The sequence below is a fragment of the Dictyostelium purpureum genome (genome assembly GCF_000190715.1).
Source record: "Dictyostelium purpureum unplaced genomic scaffold DICPUscaffold_218, whole genome shotgun sequence".
Classification (NCBI taxonomy): Eukaryota; Evosea; class Eumycetozoa; order Dictyosteliales; family Dictyosteliaceae; genus Dictyostelium; species Dictyostelium purpureum.
The window spans coordinates 1-19834 of NW_003519554.1; the positions used below are offsets into that span (position 1 = coordinate 1).

General features: G+C 23.5%; 7 protein-coding genes across 7 annotated transcripts; 3 read left to right on the forward strand and 4 right to left on the reverse strand.

Annotated features, from left to right (window-relative positions):
• Positions 1–983: 983 nt before the first annotated feature.
• DICPUDRAFT_95122 (uncharacterized protein) lies at positions 984–3070 on the forward strand. The gene is made up of 5 exons (XM_003290298.1): positions 984–1100; positions 1166–1392; positions 1468–1761; positions 1799–2119; positions 2188–3070. Exons 1-5 carry the CDS (start codon positions 1028–1030, stop codon positions 2782–2784), a joined length of 1512 nt encoding a protein of 503 aa, XP_003290346.1. The 5' UTR covers positions 984–1027; the 3' UTR covers positions 2785–3070.
• A 1548-nt stretch (positions 3071–4618) lies between these two features.
• DICPUDRAFT_81083 (uncharacterized protein) lies at positions 4619–6411 on the forward strand (the record flags this gene model as incomplete). The annotated part of the gene is made up of 2 exons (XM_003290299.1): positions 4619–5866; positions 6388–6411. The coding sequence occupies 2 exons, from the start codon at positions 4619–4621 to the stop codon at positions 6409–6411; spliced, it is 1272 nt and encodes a 423-aa protein (XP_003290347.1).
• Positions 6412–6882: 471 nt separating this feature from the next.
• DICPUDRAFT_154848 (uncharacterized protein) lies at positions 6883–7157 on the forward strand (the record flags this gene model as incomplete). The annotated part of the gene is made up of 2 exons (XM_003290300.1): positions 6883–6892; positions 6979–7157. The coding sequence occupies 2 exons, from the start codon at positions 6883–6885 to the stop codon at positions 7155–7157; spliced, it is 189 nt and encodes a 62-aa protein (XP_003290348.1).
• A 289-nt stretch (positions 7158–7446) lies between these two features.
• DICPUDRAFT_81084 (uncharacterized protein) lies at positions 7447–10080 on the reverse strand (the record flags this gene model as incomplete). Its single annotated transcript, XM_003290307.1, has 1 exon — positions 7447–10080. One exon carries the CDS (start codon positions 10078–10080, stop codon positions 7447–7449), a length of 2634 nt encoding a protein of 877 aa, XP_003290355.1.
• A 447-nt stretch (positions 10081–10527) lies between these two features.
• On the reverse strand, positions 10528–14580 carry DICPUDRAFT_154850 (uncharacterized protein; the record flags this gene model as incomplete). The annotated part of the gene is made up of 10 exons (XM_003290308.1): positions 10528–10599; positions 10676–11132; positions 11199–11404; positions 11511–11684; positions 11748–11940; positions 12020–12246; positions 12630–12673; positions 12783–13035; positions 13103–13381; positions 13453–14580. The coding sequence occupies 10 exons, from the start codon at positions 14578–14580 to the stop codon at positions 10528–10530; spliced, it is 3033 nt and encodes a 1010-aa protein (XP_003290356.1).
• A 187-nt stretch (positions 14581–14767) lies between these two features.
• DICPUDRAFT_81086 (uncharacterized protein) lies at positions 14768–15570 on the reverse strand (the record flags this gene model as incomplete). Its single annotated transcript, XM_003290309.1, has 2 exons — positions 14768–15403; positions 15490–15570. The coding sequence occupies 2 exons, from the start codon at positions 15568–15570 to the stop codon at positions 14768–14770; spliced, it is 717 nt and encodes a 238-aa protein (XP_003290357.1).
• Positions 15571–15984: 414 nt separating this feature from the next.
• DICPUDRAFT_98666 (uncharacterized protein) lies at positions 15985–18082 on the reverse strand. The gene is made up of 2 exons (XM_003290310.1): positions 17763–18082; positions 15985–17676 (listed from the first exon to the last, which is right to left on the reverse strand). The coding sequence occupies exons 1-2, from the start codon at positions 17881–17883 to the stop codon at positions 16073–16075; spliced, it is 1725 nt and encodes a 574-aa protein (XP_003290358.1). The 5' UTR covers positions 17884–18082; the 3' UTR covers positions 15985–16072.
• Positions 18083–19834: the final 1752 nt, after the last annotated feature.

Sequence of the window (19834 nt, forward strand, 5' to 3'; positions counted from 1 at the left end):
CCTCCCACTAATATATCTCCCATTGTTTTTTATAAATTTTTTTTATTGCTGCCAAAGTTATACTTTAAATAAACTACAACGAAAACAAAAAAGATATTAATATATATTATAATTTTGGTATTAAATAAAATTTAGTTATTTATTAATTAATATCTAGTATTAATTTTTTCTCATTGGAAATAAATTAAATAATTTTCATTTTTTTAATTTTTTTTTTTTTTTTTTGTTGGAAATCACTATTTTTTTCTTTTTCTTTTTCTTTTTTCAAATTTTATATTAGTATACTTTGTGTTAAAGCTATAAATATCTCAACTATAATCATTGACAATAAAAGTGTTCAGATAATAAAACTGTAATTATTTAAATAAAGTATATTTTTATATATAGAAATGATTTAAGCACAATAAAAAAAATGTAAAATATATTTAAATATAAAAAATTGTTTTTTTTTAATTTTATATAGATTTGGAAATAATAATATTTAAATAGGGGGACAATTTTTTTTTTTTTAAAAAATAATACCACACCTTATTTTTCATTGTATATAATATTCGAACCACCCCCATAACACATTTATAAATATAATTTTTATTCATTTAACAAATAAAATTTTTGAACCCCCATTATACTCTTTTAAAAACACCCCCAATTTTTTAGTTTCCATATATAACACCTTTAAATATATAAGTAAATAAAAACTTATAATCAAGAATAGAATATTTAAAACAACTCTAAAGATTCTAAATTCTTTTTTTTTTTTGTTTATTTTAACCAAATCAATTTTTTTTTTTAATCTATATTTTTTTTTTTTTTTTTTAATAAACTAAAGTTTTTAAAATTTATTAAAAAATTATTTTTTTTAAAACTTAAAGACTTTTAAATAACTATAATAATACAATAATAATAATAATAAAATATAGAGACCCTATATTAAAAAATAAAATTCAATTTTTTAATAACATTTATATTTATTAATTATATAGTAAAAAAAAAATTAAATATCATTTATATTTAAAAGGGTATCACAATGAGAGTTCCCTCTTCAACACTTTTATCAATATGTATAATATTAACAATCTTATCAACCTTTACAAACTCACGTAAGTTTTTTAAAGCAATAGTAAATAGTAATTAATTCTAATTTTATTCTTTTTAATACCTATAGAGGAATTTAGATCCTACACTGGTGAAAACAATAACAAAGAAAAGCCAATGCAAGGCTCAATATATACACCATTTATCAGACTTGCAAAGCCATCCAAATTTAACGCAAATGGACACCCAAATATTACCAATTTACCATCTAGAGCAGTTAGCAATTTTATTTTTGACCAACAACAACGTATTGGTTCAAAAGAACATTTAACAGATTTCTTTAATATGTTTGGTCAAGTAAGTATTAATCTATTAAAATCTATTTAATATAAAACTCATATCAATAAATACTAACAAACTATTTAATTTTAGTTTTTAATCCATAATATGGCACTTAGTAAACCAGAGACTAATTTATGGCCAATAGTAGTTCCAAAATGTGATCAATATTTTGATCCAAGTTGTACCGGAAATAAAACAATGAATTATTTTAGAACTAGATTAACACAAGTACAGTGTGATGATGGAATTACTGAAACCGATGAAGATGGTAAATGCTATGAACAAATCAATAGTTTGGGTGCATATATTGATGCAAATGTTCTTTATGGTAACTCTGAAGAAATTTGCAAAAACTTAAGAAGTCTTTCGGGTGGTGAAATGAAAGTTACTCAAACGGGAACTCGGTGACTTACCTCCAAAGAATGTACCAGGTGTTCCAATGGATAATGATGCTAACTTATTCCCAATTGATCAATTATATAGTGTCGGTGAGCGTAGAGGTAATGAAAATCCAGGTCTTCTTGTAATCCATACTCTTTTCTTACGTGAACATAATAGATTAGCAAGAAAATTTGCAAAAGCTCACTCTGATTGGGATGATGAAAAAATTTTCCAACACTCACGTTCTTGTATTATCGAACAAGTCCAAAAGATTACCTATGAAGAATACCTCCCAGTTATTTTAGGATCTGTACCACACTATACCGGCTACAATCCAAAAGTTAATGCCCAAGTTTCAAATGTATGTTTACTTTACTATTTTTTCTGTTAATTTTAAAATACTAATTATTAAAATATATATATATATAGGAATTTACATCAACAGCTTTTAGATTTGGTCATAGTGAAGTTGGTCCAAGTTTAGAATATTATAGCGAAAATGGTACTCGTTTACAACCATTACCAATTAAATTTTCATATTTCAATCCACATGCTCTTAATCAAGGTATTGAACCAATTGTTCGTGGCTTTTATCTTAATGAAGAGGAAAACATTGATATCTATATGATTAGCGATCTTAGAAATTTCCTGTTTGGTAAACCAGGCCAAGGTGGTTTAGACTTGGCCAGTAGAAATCTCCAAAGAAATCGTGACCATGGTATCCCATCATACAACTCATTAAGAAAACAAATTGGACTTAGACCAGTTAGCACTTGGGCTGATATCTCTACCGATAAAGTTATTCAAGAACGTTTAAAGAAGACCTATAAATCCATTGATGATATTGATGCCTATGTTGGTGGTCTTGCTGAAGATCATATGGAAGGATCTTGTGTTGGCCAAACTTTTTATTTCATTATTCAAGAACAATTCTTTAGAACAAGAGCAGGTGATAGATTCTGGTATGAACTTCCTGAAATCAAATTATTAAATCGTGAATGCGAATCAACAACTTTTCTGAAATGATTAAAAAAATTACAACAAATATAGGTGATATTCCTGCAAATGTTTTTAAAAGATAATTAAACCATAAATTATAAATCATAAATTATAAATCATAAATCATTTATCAAAAATCATAAATCATAAACCATAAATCATTTCATGAGTCATTAATAATAAAATAAATATAATATATAATAATAAATAATATTAAAATAATAATTGTAAATTTATTGTTATAGTCAAAAATAGTTAATATAAACTCCTCGAATATTCTTAAATAAAAAAAAATTAAAATTTAAATTATTTTACAATTTTTGTTAAAATACTGTTTGACTCAAAAAACTCGGAAAGTGTTTGTGTTTGACATCTTAAATTTTTTTTTTTTTTTGGATCAATTAATCCATTTTATTTTTCTTTTTTTTTTTTATTATTATTATTTTTTTTAATTTATTTTTTTTTGTTTTGTGTAGTTAAAAATAAAATAAAATATTTTATTTTCTGTTTTTTTTTTCTGTTTATTTCCAACATCTCTGTTTAATGTTATTTTTTTTTTAAAATTAATTGGTCAAACAGAGTTGGGGATTTTTTTTACCAGAGACCCAAAAAAAAAATAATAATTAAAATAAAATAAATTGTAAAAAAAAAAAATTAAAAAAAATAAAACAAAAATTTTAAAAAAAAAAAAAAATAAACCATTGGCGAGTTTTCTTTCAAACTCCACACAGAGATTTTTTTTTTTTACCGAAACCAAAAGATATTAGTTGACCGGGGGTATCACATGATGGTTGCAATTAAATTTAAAAAAATATTAAATTTTGTTTTTTTAAATTTACCAGCAATTTGTTTGCACACAAACTCTAATCAATTTTTAAAAAATAAATAAAAAAAAAAAAAAAAAAAAAAATAAAGGGAAAAAAAATAGCTCCATTTTATCATTTACCTTTCCTCCGTTCATATTCACAATAAACAATAAATTTGTACTAATCTTTTTATTTCTATCACAATAAAAAGTTTGACCTAATAAACCAATTAAAAAAAATATATTCTTTCGTATAACATATATAAAAACTTTTTTTTTTTTTTAAATAATAGCAATAGATTTATTTATTTGTTTTTTATTTATTTGAAAAAAACAAAAAAAAAATAATTAATTTTTTTTCATACCCACATATATAAAAAAAAATAATTTCAAAATTTTTATTTTTTTAAAAATTAAATTTTTCATATACAAATAATATCCACAAAAAGGGAATTATAAATATAAAATTTTCTAACAACATAATAATTTTTTTTTTTTTATTTAAAATTTTTTTTTTTATTTTATTTTTTGGTGCATTTTTTTCTTATTCCTATGACACTTCCCTACCCAATAATATAATATGGTTGTAGGAAAAAAAATTTAGTATGGGGACGGGGTGTAAATTTCATAATCGAAAAAAAGAAATTTGAAATTTTCAAAATTGAATTTTTTTTAAATTTTTTTTTTTTTTTTTTTTTTTTTTTTTCATAGTGTTTTTTTTATTTTTTTACACTATCTCCTAATGTTAGCAACAACATCTGTCCAAAATAATTACTCATTTATTTAATAACAACAACATTTATCTATTATTTCATTACCTGTCCCTTCTTTTATTAATAAATATTAGTATTTTCTTTAAATTTTTTATTTTTTTTTTTCTTTTTATAACATCATTTTTTTATTTTTTTTTATTTGTAATTTTTATAACATCATTTTTCCTTTAATTGTAATTTTTTTTTTTTTTTGTTCTCTCAATAACTATTTTCAATATAGTTTTAAATATTTTTTTAGTAATAATTATTAATAATTTTTAATTAATATTGTAGTTAATTAAAGATGACTCAACAACCAACAACAACAACTGCCCCAACAACTGTTACCCCAACACCACCACCAAAAGATAAAAGATCAAATAGAAGAAGAGTTTCATGTGGTTTTCACCATAAAAGACATCAAGCTTGCCCAGACAATTGTGAAGGAAGAGTTACCCACCCACCTGATGTACATCCACCAGTTCAAGACAAATTTACTGTTGGTTGCACTGAATGTAAAAACTATTTTCAAGAAAAATTATTCAGCCAAACCACACTTTCAGGCAAACCAATTAGTCAAGTAATTACCTCTCCATCTAATAATATAACCACACCTATCAATAAAAAGAAAAAAACCAATACCACCCAACCAATTACAATAACTCCACCACCACAATCTCCACAAAAAGAAAATCTAATAAATAAATCTACTACATCCACCACTACTATAGCAACAACTAAGCCAATTGATATTACTGCTACTAATATTAATAACAATAGTAATAAAAATAAACAAGATTCATTAAATGCGGTTGTTCCATCATTTAATTTAATGACCAGTGTTATCCAAGCTGCTGCTAATGCTATCTCAACATACGAACAAAATCCATCATCAACTTTATCCCCTTTCAATCAAAAGAAAAGAAAATTCTCTTATGATAATACCTCTGGCGATGAACTCGAAGGTTTTTCAGCATCTTCATCTACCTCAACTTTTTCACCATCGTCATCACCACTTTCATTATCCCGTGTTCCAAGCCCATCACAAGAAATCATTAGCTCTTCACCACTTGCATCACCACAATTAGCAGTTCCATCAGCTCCATCACCATTATCATCACCAAAAACTGCTGCCGAATCTTTATTATTCCTCCTTGAACAAGAAGTCGAAAAAGAAATTATTACACAAAAAGAAAATGATCTTTCAGTTAGAAAAGTTAAACAAAGACAAGAGCAAGAGTATATTGAAAGAATACAACATGTTTTAGACTATAAAAAGAATCAGCAAGATCTTGAATATTTAAGATTACAACAAAAGCAAAAAGAATTAGAAAACTGGAGTATTCAATTAGAACAATTTGAAAAGGAATTAATAATAAAGCAATACCAAAATCAACAATTTTTAAGTAATTTTAATACCTTCACAAATAGTTCAAATATAAATAATAATAGTTTACTTAACGAACAACAAAAATATAAAATACAAAATTATCAAGGCCAATTTTACCAATTAAATAATAATAATAATAATACAAATAATAAATCAACAATGGTATGTATAAAATAGATTTTAACTTTATAATTATTACATAAAAATAGATTACTAATATTATTTTTTTTTTTTTTAAAATTTAGTCTTTTTTTAATTTATTAAACGGATTAGCCGAAGAATCCAATTAATGTTTTTCTCTACCTTTTTTTATAATTATAATTTATTTAAAACAAAACAAAAAACACGAATAATTGGAAAAAGAAATTATTATATATCCACAATTTTTTATTTCCAAAGTAAAATTTCCTAATCAAGTTTAGGAAAAAATTAATGTTGATTTCTTATATATAATACCAACAATAATAATTTATTATTATTTATTAATTAAATAATAATTTTGTAAATATTTTCACCACATATATAGTTATACTGTAAAAAATAAAATAAAATAAAATCCTTCAAATCTTTTTTTTTTTAGCAATATTTATAAATTTTTATATTTTATTTCTTTTTTTATAATTTTCCAAAAAATAAATTCAAAATTTTTTTATTTATTTTATTACTTTTTTATATTTTTAAAGGCTTATCATAATCCTAAATCATAGTTTTGTTGTGTTCAATCTTAATTAGGATAGAATCAGCCAAAATTTATTAACACTAAATATTTTTTTGAAAAAACCCACAAAAAAAATTTAAATATTTAGCAAAATTAGAAACATCACCTATATAAAGATTTCAATTTATTTAAATAATAAATTAATAAAAACAATTTCTTTATTTTTTAAAAAACTAATAAATAAATTTTAAATGGTAATTTTACTAATATTATATATTTATTTTTATGTATACATAAATCAAAAAATGTTTGGTTTTTCATTGTTCCCCTTATTTTATATGGGGAATAATATTCTCTATTAATTAGTATTTAAAGTCTTTTTAAAAAGTGTGTTACCCAATATCAAAAAATCTTTTTTTAATAAGTTTTTTTTTTTTTAAAAAAAAATATAAATATTTATAAAAAATTTAATTTATATATAAAAACAAATAAAAAACAAATTTTAATATATTAAAAAAAAATGATCTTTAGTAAGTTATATAAATAATAAAAAACAATCAATAAAATAAAAATATTATTAACACAAATATATTTTATATTTTTATTTTATTTATAGATTCAATTATTTCTCTTTCAAGTGCTGGATCTTCAATTAAATCAAGTTTGGCATCAGGTTCAATCTCTGATACTTACAGTGATAATGGTGTTTCTTCATGGGGTAAAAAAGAACCAAGCCACCGGGGAAAATCAAAACAACATCACTCAGATCCACACAAAAAACATTGGGGTCATTAAAAACTACCTTTAAATTGTTATTCTCTTAATAAATAATTATAAAAATAATATCTTCAATATTTAAATTTTAATGATAATTTTAGCTATTTTTTTATATAAGCAATAATAAGATTTTTATAAAACAAAAAAAATAATAACCAAACAATAAAACTATTAAATTTAAAAAATTGTGTTATTTATTTCTTTTTTTTACAAATAAAACTTTATTTTAAATATTTACAAAATTTTTTTATTTATTTTTTTTAAATGTAATAAGAAAAAACTATTTATTTATAGGCAATTATAGTGGTTATTGTTGTTGCTGTTGTTGCTGTTGTTGGTAAAGTTGTAAAAGATTATCGCGTTGGGTAGCTGTCATTGAGGAGAAAAAGTCATTAAAGGCCATATTATTACTTTCTGGTAACATAGCAGAAAAATCTTGAGTGTTAAACTTGTCAGTATTTTGGTTTGCAGTGAAATCATTGTTTGTTAATAGTAATGGGTGTGAGCTGATACTAGCAGGAAAATCATCAAAGGTGTTGGTAGATGGTTGATCATAAAGTGTTAATTGAAGTTGGTCTTGTGATTGGCCCTCTGGATTTTCTGAATCTTGTTTAAGATGATCATTTTGGGAAAGCAATGGTTGTTCATTTTCTTTTTGTTGAGTTGGGTTATGGTCATTTGTCAGAGCCGCAGTGCTGCTAATTTCTTCTTCCTCTTGCACTTCATCTTCAAAATTGGATTTATTAATATCATTATCTACTATTATTTCTTGTTTTGTTTCAATTTCTTTTGTTTCAGTTACTTTTATTTCAGTTGCTTTTGGTTCGTTTTCTTTTGTGATAGATTCGAGTTCAGCAATTCTTTGATGAAGCAGCTTTGATGCGTTTTTCCAAGTTTGAAGTTCGGTAACCATCCTTTCAATTTGCTTTTCATGATTTTTCTTCAAATCTTCAAGTTCTGAATCATGATCATCCATTTCTAATTGAATTCTCTTTTCAAACGAATCTTTGAGTATTTTAGTTTCGTCATCCCTTTCTTTAATCTTTAATTGGCATTCTTTAATTGTATTGTCGAGTTCCTTTTGATGAGTTTGTTTTAATTTCTCTATTTCACTTTCAAACTGTTGTTTATTTGTCTCCTGGGTGTGTGCAAATTTTTGTTCTTGTTGTAAAAGTTTTTGGTCTTGTTGTGCAAATTTTTGTTCATATTGATTAATCTTTTGTTCATATTGATTAAGTTTTTGAATGAGCTCTGAATTATTATTATTTGTTGTTGATGATGAAATTATACCACCCAATTTAAGATTCTTTTGAAGCTCAGTCTTGATAACCTGTGAGATTTCTTCCTTTAGTCTTTCTTTTTTATCGAATTCACCATTCATAGCCAATGAGACATTCTTTAAACGAATTTGTAGTTTACTAACCAAACTTTTCCAATATTCAATGTTATCATAATGTGAGGTTGATGATGTGGAAGATGGTCTTTCGCTACTGTGTTTCTTTGCAATTGATTTTTCAATTATATTTACAGAGGGAAGTGTAACAGACTCACCAGATGAATCAATTGGTTCAATGAAATCTTGTGGAGCTTCAAATATATCGTTTGATTTAGCTGCTGATACATCAACATTATCTGATGATTTTTGTCTTTTTGATATTATGTTTTGAATACCAGGGGCTGGATGTGTTGTTGAGGATGTTGTTTGTGGAGCTAATGGGGTAGTTGTGTTTCTTTTATCTTTTGATCCAACCGTTCTATTACTACTTCCAGTACTAGAGGTACTATTGTTATTGTTAGTATTGCTTGGATTTGTATTATTTGAATTATTACTATTATTACTGAGAGTATTTGGACTGCCTTTATTTCCACCAACTATGTTTGAGTATTTATTCTTTAATGCCTGTGGTGTTTGTTGTTGTTGTGGTGGTAGTTGCTGTGGTGGGGCTTGGTTTTGGTTTGGTAAAAGAACTTTTAAATTTGAAATTCTAGTTGATGGATGGTTATTAAAGGGTGATTCATCCTGAACTTCTTGATTCTGATATTTTTTAAGCTCCTCTTGAGTTTTTGCTAGTTGTAACTTTAATTCCTGTGCATGTTGTTTTTCCTTTTCGAGCATCTCCAATCTTTGAATGATAGCATTATATGAGCGATTGCTTTTATTTCCACCAGTATTATCTTTATTATCCTTATCATCAGTATTATTCGCATTATTGTTATCGCTACTAGTTTCTTTTTCTTTTTCTTCATTGGAAGTGCTATTATTCTCGCTATTATTATTATCATTATCATTATTATTATTATTATTATTATTATTATTATTATTGCTATTGTTATTATTATTATTATTATTTGCATTATTGATATTTTCTTTGGGATGGTCCTTTTCTTTGTCAATTGTCTTGTTTAAATCTAAAATAATTATATCATTGTCTGTCGAGTTTGTGCCCTCTTGAAGATATTTAAATGGGTCATCATTCATATCAATTGAAAGACTGAATTCTTGTGAGTTTAATTCACCTAAAGATTTATTTTCGTTATCTTGTTGGTTTGGCTTTATAGATGGTGAATCTAAAGCTGCGTTTGGAATTTGGGGACTACTATTTACACTTTTAATTTCATTTGTTGAAGTTGGTTTTTGTACAATTGGTTGTGGTGCTTGTTTATTTACAGATGGGAGTGTTGGTTTAAGTGGACTAGTTTTATTAATTTGTGGTAGATGATTAACAGAGCTATTTGAAATTTGCTGTGGTGGATGATTTATATTATTATTATTACTGCCATTATTATGCTGTGGTTGCGGTTGTGGTTGCTGTGGCTGTGGTTGAAGTGGTGGTTGTGGTTTCAAAATACTGGTATTTAATATTGACTTTTTCATTATTGAAGGAGGATTGTTTTTTTTAATAGATGAATATGAATTGATATTTCCTTGAGAGCTTAACATATTAAAATATAATTTTTTTTTTTTTTTTTTTTTTAAATGTATATATAAATATCAATAGTTATAAAATAAAAATTAATTAAAAAAAAAAAAAAAATAAAAAAAATTAAAAAATAAAAATCATGTTTTTTTGTTTTTAATTTATTTTTTTTTTAAAAAAAATTAATTTTACCAAGAAACCCCAAATTTCATAAAAAAAGATTTAAAATTAGAAATATGAATACTCTCGTTTTTTTATGAGAAACATTATTTCTAATAACGTAATGAACAAGAAGTATTGCCCATACACATTTTATGTTTTTTATTATTGTTTCAAAAAAATAAAAATAAAATATTTTTTATACATATGTAAACGAGGCACTTCAAAAAAACTCTGTGTTTTTTTTGGAATTGCTATCGATTGGGAAAAAAACCGAAACCTTAATCAAATTTTGGAAATATTTTATTTATTTATCTTTTAAAATTTGGGAAGCTTTTGTTGAAAAGTTGCTCAAGATTTAATAAATCTATTCTTTCATCATACTTAACAAAAAAAAAAAAATAAAAAAAAAGTTAATAATTTTTAAAATTTGACTTAAAAAAATAAATATATACATACATAAAATAAAGTCATTTTTCCAGCTATTGTTTTTAAATTTAAAAAGGTATCTTTGTTATAATCTATTTTTTTTTTTTTAACATTATCCTCAAAGTTAAATAATAATTCTTGTAATATTGAACCAACACTATAAATATCCATTTTATAATTATGGTTATTGTCTAAATCTTTGCTTCTATGTTCCAACGAATAGATTTCTGGACTTTGAAAATGAATTGTGCCATCTCTGTCATATAATGATCTTTTGAATTGTTCTCCTTTTTGTAGAATGCCCATTGTTATATCTTTATTATTTTGAATTACCGATAGTTCAAAATCTGCTAATAAATATTTCCCATTTTCGTCAATTAAAACATTTTCTGGTTTAATATCTCTATGAACAATGTCGAATTGATTTAGTTGTTTTAGTGAACATATTAAATCATATAATAAAACTATCATTTCATTTTCATTTAAACTATTGTTAAAAAATAAAAAAAAATTAATACCATATGACAGTCAATTATATTTAATGTATACATACTATTTTTTTGAATCTAAAATTTTCTTTAAATCTGAATTGCATTTATCAATAATAATATAGGATTTTCTATTTAATGAATATGATGTATGATATTTTACAATGTTTCTGGGGTACTCTTCCATTGATTTAATATTTGAAACTATATAACAATAAATATTATGTTCATTACAATTATATCTCTCGCCCACCATTTTTTGAATACAACTCTAAAGAAATAAAAACTATTAATAGTTTATTAATCAAAACAAATTAGATTATAAAGTATTATATTACCTTTTTATTATATATAACTTCAGAAATTTTTGAATTTACTTCTGATATATTTCCAATATTGATTGGTTTTAAACTTGATACCCATTCATGTTCAAATAAATCTTTACATAGCTTCTTCTCTAGGATTAGCTCTTGATTTATTTGAAAGTATTCTTTTATTGGATTTAAAAAGTGTTTTTTATGTAAATTTTCTATACTATTAAGATAGTAACTCTATAAAAAAATATTTATTATTAATATTTATTTTTTACTTTTTTTTTTCAAAATTATATTTACCCAAGGAAAAAATATATATTTTTCCTCTAAATAGAAACATAAATCTATATAGTAATAATTTTTTTCTTCACTCATAATAAAGAACGGATCATCGATAAAGAATGATTCACTTGGCTCTTCAAAATTTGAAATTGATTTTAAAATATAAATAAAGTATAAAAATAATCCAATTTCCTGTTCTTTTGTATGGCCTCTATAATCAATAGTTGCATAACATTAATATAATAACCTGAAAAATGATAGATTAAATATAATTAATAACTATAACTTACCCAAAAAAATCTTCGACGGTTGTCAGTTTATTAACTACATCTTTTAAAAAGGAATCTGTGTACATATAAAAATGGAAAAGCTTGGATTCGTTATAGATTGTAAACTCAGGAAATTGAATTTTTAATGATTCTTCCAGACATCTATAGGCCTCATAGGTTTTTAAAGAATATTCATAATTACTATTGTCAATTCTTTTTCTATAAGATTTATAAAAACAAATAAAATACTTTTAAATTTAAAATTAGTAATTAATATTTTTTTTTAATATAGCTAAATAGTTACGTTGGGGCCACAATCTTCTTTTAAAATTAAAACTAAAGCTTGATTATATTTGTTAGGAAGTTCATAGATTGAAAAAATATCTATCAATCTGTATGTTTTTATTTTAAATGAAAGTACAACATTAGAGTCTATATTCGTATATTCTATATAATTTTTTTGGGCAATAATTTTATATTCGATAAAATTAGAAATAGAATCGAAATTATATTCACATTTTAAGTTATTTAAGTTATAAAAATAAGATATAAATTCTGTAAAGTTGTGTTCAACCTTTGGGAATGTGTTTTTTCCAAATAAAATCCCTTCGAAATTTGCAAAGCAATTTACTACAGAAGTACCATGAGGGGTAGGAAAGTAATAAAATGTTTTACCTATAATAACAAAATCATCTTTTTGATAATATTAATTAGTAATTATAACAATTTATATTGTATACAATAGGTTACTTACAAAAAAAAATTAAACTTTCGTTGTCTATACCTTTTAAAAAATTATAAAATTGAATAATGAAATCCCTAAAAAAAAAATCAACACCATTAAAGTAGTTTTTATAATTTAAGCTTTCTATTTCAATAATTTTTGAATTTTTAATAGTTACTGAACTTGGAAACTTGTAAATTATATTAGTTTGCTGAGATTCTGTATACCGATCATAGACTCGAAAAATTTGTGTATGAATGTTATTTCTAAGGAATAGGTCGGAATAATCAAATTGTTTTACTAAATAATAATTCTAAAATATTTAAAAAAGTTTTAGTATTTTGAATTATTTGTTTACACTTTTAAAAATTTTAAAATACCCCATCTAACTCTAAACAACAATTGAAATAAAAATCATTTTTAAAAACCGGTTTAAAGCAATCAAATGAAATGTTTTCATTTATGACTCTGTAGGTATGCTTTTTGGTATAAAGAAAATCTTTAACAATACCCAATTGTTTTCTTCTTATATTAAAATCTTCGATATCTTTGAGATAGTTTGAGAGAAGTGGATATGATTCATTATTTTCTTTTTGGATTTCTTTTATTGAATCATATAAAAACTTCAAAGCCCCTTCTATTGACCAAAGGTTCAAACCCTAAAAATGTAAAATAATGAATTTTAGTTTAGATCTTAAGTTTATATAAAAAGAAATTGTTGATAAATTACCATATTACTTGTTTTTTCGACAATGGTTTTGAGAACTGGGTCATTCAAATGGTCATCAACTATTTCTGAAAGAACTTTGTTTCTTGTTCGAGGATGATTATCTTTTAAACTTGATAAAAGGTTAGCTTTTAGTTTGTTCTCTTCATCAAAATAGTACTGATTTATTGAGGTGTACCTATAAAATATACCAGTAAAATTTATAAGCTCTGAAAACGAGTGGTCAAATTTATTCTCTAATATATACATTATTATTAAAAGATGAAGACCCAGCATCCATTTCAACTCTTGGTTTGATTTGCCATGTTCACTATCTTGATTTTTACTACTTAACTTTGATGCTATTTTGTGATCCATTGGGAATACTATCATTTCACCATATTCTGAATAATTATAATTCTCCCTTTTTTTTATTATAAAATCATCAAAAAAATGAATATATCCTCTGACTAAATGATACCTTAATGAAATATATTTCTTTAAAATACTGCTTTTAATTAGACTCAATGTTCTTTTTATTTCTTTTATAAGAAATTTGTTAGTAAATTTTATAATATTCAAAATATTTTCTGGGTTATTGGGTATATCACCATCATTATTATTGATGTTATTGTTTAAATTATTTTTAACTAAAACGTATAAGCTAGTTGAACCATCTATACTAATTCCTATGCATTGATACAAAAAATTATCACTATTAAGGAGCAGAGACGGTTTCGCTATATTTGATGAGGAGGGTGAGATTGATAGAGAAATTTTTCTACTGAAGATGTTATATAACCAACTTTTAAATTTCTCCATTGAAGATGAGAAAGATGTTATATAACCAACTTTATTGCTATTGTTATTGTTATTGTTATTGTTATTGTTATTGTTATTGTTATTGTTGTCACTTTCACTATCATCGTCACTATTATTATTTGATACAACTAAACAATTTATTATTAAAGGTTCTCTATTATTAACAATGTTATATTTTTTTGATCTAATAATATCTAAACATTTATAAAATACTGGACTTTTATAACATTCTATAAAATCTTTATGATTTTTTAAAAAGCTATATTCATTTAAAATAAAATGAATTAACTGTGATGGAAATGGTCTTTCTTCTGCAGTTTCAGAAACCATTTTTTGAAATAGAATATCATAAACTCCATTAACAACCCCCCCTATACATAATTTTATCTGAGACAAAGACCATTGTTTTACCTAAACTATAAACATCCGCTTTGATATCATAACTTTTTTTAAAAAGGTCCTATGATTAAATAAAATGGGTATTAGATAAAAAGAGGCTATTATACACCTGTAAATATTAAAAGAGTTTAATTACTGGTGCAATAAATGAATTGGTACCAATTGCATTTGTATATGAGCAAACAGTTGAAATTTCCTTAAAAGCTCCAAAGTCGCCAATAAAAAAATCATAGTAAACATTATTTTCTTTTATATTTTTTTTATCTCCATCTATATATACCTTCTGAATGAATATGTTTTCTGGTTTAATATCTCTGTGAAAGCAATCTAATTTTTCAAATTCTGCCAAAACAATCAATACTCTTAGAAATATTGGTAAAAAATCTCTTGTTGATAAACAATTATTTCTATATGTGTCGTTAAAATACACTTTAGATAAATCATTATAATTATAATAATCTGTAACTATACATATTCTTTTGTTGCTATCATTGATGGTATCAATATTGCTACCATCATTATTATTGCTATTGGTACTATTGTTACTATTGATACTTTTATTACAATTACTATTATTACCATTGTCAATATTGCTATTATTTATTAACAAATCTATATCTTTTTGGTCTACCATAAAATGTTTTCTGTATTTGATAATATTTAAATGAGAGTATTTTTCTTGGGAGAATCTAATTAAATTCTTTAATTCTTTTTTACTATTTTTATCATTTGTTAATATTTTGCAAATAAAAGACTTTTTTTTGGGAGTGAAATATTATTTAAAAAAAAAAAATTTAAAATTAGAAATTAATTAAAAAATAAGTGTTATAATGATTATACCTTTTTATCTTTATCCTCAACTAACAAGACCAATCTTCCATAATTATCTGATAGTTTTTTCTTTATTTTATATTCGTCCATTCTATTAATGCTGCAATTTAATTTATTAAAAGAGTTTTTGAAAAAAATATTTAAAATTGGTAAATTTTATATTTTACTTTAAATTTAAAATTGGTAAATAAAAAAACTAAAAAAAATTAATATTTTTTTTTAAGTTGTTTGAAAACAAAAAACTTAAAAAAATTTCAAGTTTTTTTAATTTTTTTATTTATCATTTTAAATTTAAAAATAAAAAAAAAAATCCAAATTTTTGATGGGGATATAAAAATATCTTTATTTTTTTTTGTGTAAGGTTTAACCAAAAACAACATTTTTTGTGTGATTTATTTGTTTCTATTCCTTAAAAAAAATTGTGTTTTTTTTTTATCATTATGTGATTGTTAAAAAATAAATATCAATCAATTAATTAAATAAATAAATAAAAAGATTTAAATTGATATATACATAATAGTTTTTAATTATTTTTATTTGTTTATAAATTAGATTTAAATATTAGTTTTTTTTTTTCTTTTTATATATTTCATTATTTTGACATAAAAATTATATCTGATAAGGCATTTAAATCACATGTTGGGACACTACGATCATTTTCTTGGCGAATATTTGGTTGACTACTATTACTGTTGTTATTTGAATCTTGTTGTGTTTGTGGTTGTTGTTGTTGTTGTTGTTGTTGTTGATTATTTAAAGGGGTATCACTTGAGGTATCCATAATAGAAATGCTATGGCTATTTTTATTTCCGATAGTTGAAATTCTTTCAATTTCTTTGGACAGTAGTTTTGAAATTATATCTCTATCAGAAATCAATGAATTATCTCTAATATATTTTAAGTTTTCTGAGGTTTGTTTTAATTGTTCTTGGAGATAGGTAACTTGTTGGAACGGAGCTAACTGGTTAAATGGAATACTATCATCATTATCATCATCCTTCTTTTCTTCTTTTATAACATTATTATTATTATTTGATTCAATCTTTACATTATAATTATCAATGCTGAATAAAGGTGGAGTATTTGTAGTACTACTGTTTGATGACGAGGCTTCTGAGACTAATGAGGAAGATAAAGAAGAAGGAGCAGTGGACGAGGATGACGAAGCAGTGGCAACTGGTTGTGGTGTGGTTACTGCTATAATAGTTGAGCTATTATTTACTACTGGTAAAGAGGGTAACGAAGGTTGTGATGGAGTTGATAAACCATTATTACTGCTGCTGTTATTGTTATTATTAATTTTATTAACCCTTGGTGAAGAAATTCTATTTGGTGAATTTCTTGGTGATAAAAGAGTATTATTACTATTATCATTGTTATTACTAAATAAATTATTTATTAATGGTATTACTGGTAAAGGTGGAATACTAATATTACTATCCAATGTATTTGCTCTCTTTCTTTGGTATTTTCTTTCTTTTTCTTTATTATTATTGTTGTTGATGTTACCATTGCTATTATTATTGACATTTAATAAAGAATTTGATATTAAAGAATTTTCCTTCATAATCTTTAATTGGTTTGATAATTGATTAAAGTTATCATGAATTTGTTTATCGATTGAACTGAAATTACTACTATTATTTAAGCTATTATTTAAACTGTTATTCAAACTATTATTAATAGATACTGTTGGCGATAAAGTTGGAGTTGAAGTCAATGATTTATTTGATATTGTAGTATTTGAAGAATTTAACAGGCATTCATTGGTAGGTGAATGAATTGGTGAACTAAGTGCTTCGATTGCAACCTCTTCAATATCTTCAAATGCGGCGGAAGTAAGTTTTTTCATAGCATTATCATTGTTGTTGTTACTATTATTAGCATTGGTGGCGTTATTATTTAAATTTAATTTTGGTGATAAAACTGTGGTTGAAATATCACGGCTACTATAATGGCCAGTATTATGAGTATTGGTTGGTGATTGATCCTTATTATTTATCATTGAAGAGTCATTTTCGCTATAACTTCTCTTTCTTTTAGTAATAATTTTCTTTGCTTTGATTTCATCCCATGGATCTGAAATTTGTCGCATTCTCCAATAACCGTTTTGCTTATAAGTATCCATACCGCTTTCGAATAAATTTTTACTATGGCTAAGCATATCTTGGATTTGTTTGTGCCAATTGTCAGATCCTATAATATAATAAAAATAAAATATTAATATTTGTTTAGTGTGTATGCTATTATATTTGTGTATTTAATATGTATTTAATAATTACTCTTTTTATCTAAACATAATAAATTCCAATGAGTGGTCATAAAACCATAAACATCGGTTTTTAAATTTAAAAATGATTTTTGTGGCATTTCAATTTGAAGACAGTAGAAAACTATTTTCATGATACAAGCCCAGGTTGGTGATTGGTTACTTGCAAATGGAGTGCCACGTTTACATAATAGACAATCTTTGAAAACACATTGACTAGTTTCGTTCGATCCTGAATTACATGTTGGGGATGGTAAACTCCAATTTGGGCTTGAAAGACCATTACGATAAATTGGTGATGATAAATCAATGGATGGTGATTGTGTAAATGATGGAATTGGTGAGGTGGTTGTGGTTTGTGGTTGTTGAAGTGATTGTTGGTGAGCTTAAGTCAATCATTGTTGGTGATGGTGGTTGTTGGTTTGTCAATGGAGATGATGGTGTTGAACTGTTATTTCTCATTTCTAATAAAATTTTAGCTGAAAATGTATCATGTTTTGGTGGTGGTTTTGAGGATTGGCTATTTTTTCCTTTGGGTTGGTGATGTGGTGGTTGATGTTGGTGTCTCTGAATCTTTTGAAAGGATTAATGGACTAGTTGGTATTAATGATGGAGATGAAATACTATTTGAATTGGTTATATTATTCGTTTTAGGAGATTTAATAGTGATATTTGATTTTGGTGAATTTGCTGTTCAACTTATTGGATTTTCTCCCAAACTATTAACATTATTATTATTATTATGATTTTCTTTTAACAGTTTATTATTATTATTTTTATTACTATTATTATTCTTATTGTTATTGTTATTACTACTCTCTATTTAAAATATTTACTAATTGTTTACTTTTGACGATTTTTTTTAATATGCAGGTGATTTGAAACTATTATTTTTGTAAAAAAAAAAAAAAAAAAAGAAAAAATTTGAAAAAAAGTATTTGTTTTTAAAAAAATTATTATAATAAATTATTTTGTTGAAATAATATATTATTTGAGCAGATACTATTGAATATAATACTATAGGATTATTTTTAACTACAACTAAAGATTTTTTTTTTTTATAGCTTTGGAAAAAAAAAAAAATTAAATAATATTTAAAATTATTATTATTTCTATTATTGTTATTGTTATATATACAGTTATTATTATTTAATTAACTATTTTCTTTTTTTTGGGGTACTATTATGCTTTATTTTTTTGTCTAATATCTATTATTTGCTATACTGTGTCTTTTTCTTTTTAACGAACGAATATTTTATATTAAAAGATATTGTGTTGAATAAAAAAAAAAGAAAAATAAAACTTTGAATGATTTCAAGTTTATTTGTTTTTTTGAAAAAAATAAATTTTTTTAAAATTATTTCTCTTGTGTTATAGTTGTTGTTTAAAATAATGTTTTAAAGAAAAATTCTATGCCCTATAATAATTAATATCCAGATAGACTACTACCTGAAATAAATAAATAAATAAAAAAAAAAAAAAAAAAGGTGTTGGTACTAAAAGATCATATAATTTCCTATATTTTTTTTTAATATTAAAAAAAACATTTAAAAAAAAAAAAAAAAAAAAAAAACAATAAAAAGAAGGAAAAATAAAAAAAGAGGAAAAATAAAAATAAAATTTATATATAGAATATAGAAATTATATATATATTAAAATGAAAAAATTGTGTTGTTGCATATAAATTAAAAAAAAAAAATAGGAAAAAAACAAATAATTTTAAATTAAAAAAAAAAAAATATATTCGTTTTAAAAAAAAATATAATTTAAAAAAAAATAAAAATAAAATAATTTTAATAAATTATTTATATTGAAAAAAATCAAAAAAAAAAAAAAAAAAATTTTGGTGGCTTTCAAAATTTGTGTGTGTTGTGTGTGTTATTTTTTTGGGTATTTAAATACTAAAATTTAATTTTAGTTGTTTATTATCTCTTTTTATGACTATTAATTATTATTACCATTTACACAAAAGTCCCTTTTATCTTTATGTATATATATTTAAGAAATAGAGGTATTTTTTCATTTGATTTAAGTTATATATTTTTATATAATTATTATCTTTGATTCTTTATCCATTTAATTTAT